The 5,479-nt window shown below is 45.0% G+C and overlaps 1 protein-coding gene across 3 annotated transcripts in view; it reads left to right on the forward strand.

The window, feature by feature from the left end:
- Nucleotides 1–469: 469 nt before the first annotated feature.
- The window catches only part of ATP5C1 (ATP synthase, H+ transporting, mitochondrial F1 complex, gamma polypeptide 1), a 5,788-nt gene continuing 778 nt past the window's right edge, over nt 470–5,479 (forward strand). The window contains exons 1-8 of one of the 3 annotated variants that reach the window (XM_010138023.1): nt 471–500; nt 1,455–1,586; nt 2,168–2,372; nt 2,607–2,750; nt 3,118–3,182; nt 3,417–3,572; nt 4,585–4,681; nt 5,466–5,479. In XM_010138023.1, the coding sequence (XP_010136325.1) occupies nt 482–500; nt 1,455–1,586; nt 2,168–2,372; nt 2,607–2,750; nt 3,118–3,182; nt 3,417–3,572; nt 4,585–4,681; nt 5,466–5,472 (825 nt within the window). In that variant the 5' untranslated portion in view covers nt 471–481 and the 3' untranslated portion in view covers nt 5,473–5,479. Of the gene's footprint in view, nt 501–1,454; nt 1,587–2,167; nt 2,373–2,606; nt 2,751–3,117; nt 3,183–3,416; nt 3,573–4,584; nt 4,725–5,465 lie in introns of those variants that run through there. The other 2 variants (XM_010138025.1, XM_010138024.1) reach the window with 2 other exon arrangements.

Here is a 5,479-nt window from a genome sequence, read left to right on the forward strand (position 1 = left end):
GAGGCGGGAGCTCGCAGGGGAAGGATCCTCAGCCGGGGGTGGGGGGTGGATGGGGAGGCAAGAGGCGTGAGGAGGGCAGCTGCGCGGGTGTCAGGCCGTACAAGGAGACTGAGCTCTCGTCAGGAAATGGTGTAGCCGCCTCTGCTTCATTTAAGTCGATTTTAAGGACGATTATATGTTTTCGAAGTTGTCCCCTCCTGATGCCCTGTTGTCTGGCCTTCGCTTACACTGCACCGTTATCTAAGGCAGGGGTTAATGCATTGAATGACATAAGCTGTCCGAGGAGGTACGGAGAGGGAGGAAGGTCTGGGTACAAGGCGTGGTTTAGGGCGGCTTGGCCCTGCCCCAGAGGTGTTGTAAGAAACAGCAGTTCTTAAATTTTTGTCCCTTTGAAAGAGATGTGCCCATGATTGGTTTGCTGGAGAACTACTGAACTATCCTAATGTCTCCTGCACTCATTTTCAGGGGCCAAATCAGGAATATGGCAACTCTGAAAGACAGTAAGTACTGGTTTTGTTTGCTTTCCAGAGAGGGGGAAAGTTGCAGGAAAACCATACTTTAAAATATAATTTCTCTTAGCTCCTGTCGGATGAACTGATGATGGTACCTCGTAACCCTGCTGTGGGAGCCTCCAGCGCTTCCTGTGGGAACCAAGTGTCTTTTCAGGCATTGCTTGAAATGGTTTTAGCGCTGATTCAGATGTCATTTCAGCAAACCAGTGCAGTTTTACTCAAACATAGTTTAAAAATGTCTTCATCATAGGTGCTAAATCGTTTGGGGAGTTTTTTGCATGTTTAAGAATTAATGTGTTTTCTGTTACGTTTATCTCACTGTGTGTTTATCCAGCATTGGGTAAAAAAGGGTTAACTGCATGGTTCCACTTTGATAATGCTCCTTTAAGCCGTTCCTTGTAGGTTCCTGTACAGACATACTGTTCTGGAGTTGTGCTTGTCTTTAGGACTCCCCTTTTGCTTTCTTTTTACGCCGGTATGTTTATTAATCTCATTTTGCCACATTTTAAACAGAGGAAGAAGTTTATTCTGTCTCCTAATAGCATCAGGTCTTTCCCCACACACAAACACACTTGTTGTCTGGGAAAAGATGACAATATGTATAAATGGTATATTTATGAAACAGGTAGAAGTGGAAGGCAAGAGAACAGTAAATAGGCCTTATGTTGGTCTAAATATTAAATAAATGTTATGTCTGGGGGTAAAAACCAGACCTATTGTAAAGATATGTTTGGTTTGGCCAGATTACCACTCTACTGCTTTCTTTCTGTAAATATTAAGGTCTTTCATGAAGTTTATTTGTGCATTATTTGTTTGTTTATTTTTTTCTTCGAGGAACTTGTCAAGATATTTTTGGATGGCTGTTGCTAGCATTTTGTTGGGTGTTTTTGATGTGGTGTTATGCCCAGTACAACCCGTGATCTTCAACTATTAACCTTGTAGTTACCAGGCGTTTGAAGTCCATCAAAAACATTCAGAAAATTACCAAGTCCATGAAGATGGTTTCTGCGGCAAAATACGCAAGAGCTGAGAGGGAGCTGAAGCCCGCGAGAATCTATGGGACAGGAGCACTGGGTGAGAGATGACTCTTGCATGGTGTGAGGTGGCAAAGAAGAGGAAGGCTTTCATGGCGCTGATAAGACACCTAAACTTTTTAAACCCTTCGGTAGTACTTTTTTCCAAAAGAATCTGCATTTTTAAGCCATCTTGAGTATTCCTTCTCAGTGTTTATGGAAGGAGATTGTTAAGAGTTCGAATATGAAATTCAGAATTTCACTGTGGTTGGTTTGTTAATCATAAAAGCACCATAACTCCGCGTTTCTGGCCTGTCTCTGTAATGGAGTTATGCCCCATCTCTGTTAGCATCTCCAGCTACTGCCAAACCTTCTGGTGCACTCTTGGGCTGCATGTGCTCCCGAGGCAGTGGACCTGCCCAGTGAACTCTGATGCAGGGATGTGGCTGGCTTTGAGTTGTTCCTTTGTCACCTCTGGTCAGACCACATGCAGACTGGAATGATTGTGAGGGAGATAAAATTCATCTGGCTGTGGTTTGGAACCCCTTTAGAAGTTCTTTCAGTTGGAATAATTCAAAGGTATTTTGATGTGACCTATTTGCTTCCTGGCACCCTTGAAGAACTTCTCCATGTTCATTTTAGCTCTCTATGAGAAAGCAGAAATCAAGGCACCTGAGGACAAGAAGAAGCACCTCCTTATCGGTGTGTCCTCGGACCGAGGTCTCTGTGGTGCTATCCACACGTCCATTGCTAAAACCTTGAAGAACGAGATCACCAACCTCACAAACGCAGGGAAAGAAGTCATGGTGGTGGGAGTAGGTGACAAGATCAGAGGCCTGCTTCAGAGGTGAGAAGAAGGGCTTTGGTTGTTTTCTGTGGTAGAAATTTCAAGAGTGCTTGGAAAGTCGTGTGGTATTCCCAGGTAATTGCATTTAATGAAACTGCAACTAGGGAAAAAAGCATAGTTTATCTCAGACCCTAATTAGCTCTGAACGCTGGAGGCTCCTGGACTCGTGGCTCTTGGTGCCCCATTACGTTAGAGCATCCTCTCGGTTCTAACACAGATTTGGTGTTACTGCAGGACACATGGCAACTACCTCCTGCTGACATTCAAAGAAGTGGGACGGAGACCTCCGAGCTTTGGGGACGCTTCAGTCATTGCTTTAGAGTTGTTAAACTCTGGGTATGAGTTTGACGAAGGCGCTGTCATCTACAACCGGTTCAGGTAAGATTTAACTGAAAGGACTGGAAAAACACTGGGTAGAAGGTTTCAAAGAGCTTGATGAAGTAACGCGAAAACTGGCTGAATTGTCACATTTATTTCCTGAGGAGCGAGTACATGTTGTGTGCGAAGAGCTGTTGTTTGGATTTTGTTTGAGTAGCTGGGGTTGAAATTCTCTTCTTACTTGTGCAGTGGGTGCTGCTGTAGTCAGTATGTTGTTATATCCACGTGGTATCTGAGAGCTGTGCATCAGCATTATCAGAAAACTTTGTGGGATTGGAAGGCCAGAAGCTGTCTGTTCTGATTTGATTTTAAACACTGAGTTTAGGCTCTTCAGTTCAACCAACCCTATTGCGCTATTTTTATACAGGTCTGTCATCTCCTACAAGACCGACGAAAAACCCATCTTCTCCCTTGAAACAGTTGCTGGTTCTGGTAAGTGGTGAACAAGAAACCACCAGTTAAAGTGAAGCGATAAATCACAGAACAAGTAGGCTGAGCATGGGACTATGGTATTAAAACATCTGACTTTCCTAGTGTTAAATTAAACTGAATTAAAATGCATAAAATACTTAATCTCTCTGCTGTGTAGAATTTTGTTCTGAAAGTACACATATGTAGAGAAAATCCGTAAGCAGAGAAACAGGTCCTCTCCCTTGTATTTCACAGAAAGCCTAAGTATCTATGATGATATTGACGCCGACGTGCTGAGAAACTACCAGGAATTTACCCTAGCAAATATTCTGTACTACTCCCTGAAAGAGTCCACCACCAGTGAGCAGAGCGCCAGGATGACCGCCATGGACAACGCCAGCAAGAATGCCTGTAAGTCTGCTCAGGGGCTTCCCAGGGCCGCGGTAGCTCAGCGTTAAAGTCCTGACCTTCCATTGTGCAATTCGTTGCTGTCAACGTTATGAGAAATGAGCGGGTTTCTCTCTTAATTCCATTTTGAGGCTGTTGTTTTGAGCCAGTTCAACTGGGATTCTTTTTTTATGGAAAGAGGGATTGCGGTCAGGTCTGTAAGAAACAAGACTGGGTATGTGGGAGTGAAATGGCAGATTCTTTAATAAGGATACGAAATACTAAACTCATCTTGTAATGGCCAAATATTCTTCACATTCTTCTCCTGTGGCTGGCCTGAGTATTTCCAAAAGTTGTATAAACCTGTACCTACTTGTGAGCCCAAAGCAATTAGTTCTGCACCAGTTTAAAGGTGGAGAAACTCAAACAGAGCTTAAATACTTTAGCACTTGTCATGCAGCAAGTGGAGATCTAGGAGGATTCCTTGGAAGGCGTCCACACCGAGTGCTGTATCGGTGGGAGACAGCTGGCAGCTTTTGTTGTGGTGTGGTGAGGATTTCCGTCCTAAGAAGGTCTCGTTGCATAAAGGGTGCTGGTGACTGAGGGAAGCTGGTGCGATGTGCCATTGGGCTGCCTGGTGCCTCCCTGCTGACCACCTTTCTGTGGGAGAACGAGCTGATACCTTCTGCTTTTAAAAAAGAAGGATTCAAACCAAGCTGGCTCTCTTTGCCAGACAACAGGAAGTCGAAGGATATACCAGTGTAGTTAACTGAGAGTGAAATCACATTTAAAAGCAAGTAACGCGCGTTTGTGTTCTGTTGACAGGAGCTGTGTCACACCGGGGTATTTACTAGTCTGGCAGATGTTTAACTGATGCCTCAAACCAAATTAGTGTTTAGGTTGCCTCTAGGAGTTGTTATCTGTAGGGGGAAAAATGAGACTTCCTCGTTTGTGTGGATTTACAAGATTATTTGGCGCTCTGTTCATTCTCTATTTTAATACTTATGTCTAAATTCCAACCTTCATTTTTTTCTAGCCGAGATGATTGACAAACTGACCTTGACATTCAACCGGACCCGTCAAGCCGTCATTACCAAGGAGCTTATTGAGATCATCTCTGGTGCTGCTGCTCTGTGAGTACCCGTACAAACGTCAAACAGGAGTTGTGGCAAAGTCGCTTGTATGTCCCGCCTCAGTCCGCTGAGCGGGGAAGGTGTGCGCGCGTCAGTCCTCGAAGCGAAGGGGAGACAGCCCATGGCATGACTCCCAAGCTGTTCAGCTTGTGCACTTCTACTAACAGGCGTGAAACTTGGCCCGATGAAGTTCAGAAGGTGATAAAATAGATCTTATGCTCAACACGCGTCCTCGCCTGGACAGGCAGTGGTTTTCCTCCGCTTTGGCTTTTGAGTGGCTTTTCCCCCCTTCTCCCTGGGCCTCTCCTCTCTCTGCTCAGACAGCCCAGTAGTGGGCAGGGGGAGAACTCAGACGCTTTGGGGTAAAGCAGCCTGTGGTGGTGGTCAGGAGCTGGGAGTTTGGGGGCAGCGCTGGAAGGAGGATGGCATTTCCAGAGTCCGTTGATAATGTGTATTTTACTGTAAGTTCAGTATTTTGCTTTATTTCCCTGAGACAGAAGTTCCAGGAAGGTGTGTACTGCAGGTTGCCAACGTGTGGCATTAAACCACGATTTGTAGCTGCTCTGTTACATCTAACAGTTAGAAATGTGCTCTGTTATGATGCAAATACATGTGTTAACGCCCTGTGTGTTTACCGAACGCCTCCCTGTGGCAGTTCGGGCTGTATTGTGCTCCTCACAATACATCCGTGGTCTCGAACAGGGGCAGCAGCGTTTTGCCTGAATTTGCATGAGTTGCTTCCTAACTTGCTTGTTCTGTTTTTTTCTCATAAAACCATAACCAGGGATTAATCGGAAA

The sequence above is a fragment of the Buceros rhinoceros genome, unplaced genomic scaffold, assembly GCF_000710305.1.
Source record: "Buceros rhinoceros silvestris isolate BGI_N320 unplaced genomic scaffold, ASM71030v1 scaffold14556, whole genome shotgun sequence".
NCBI lineage: Eukaryota > Metazoa > Chordata > Aves > Bucerotiformes > Bucerotidae > Buceros > Buceros rhinoceros.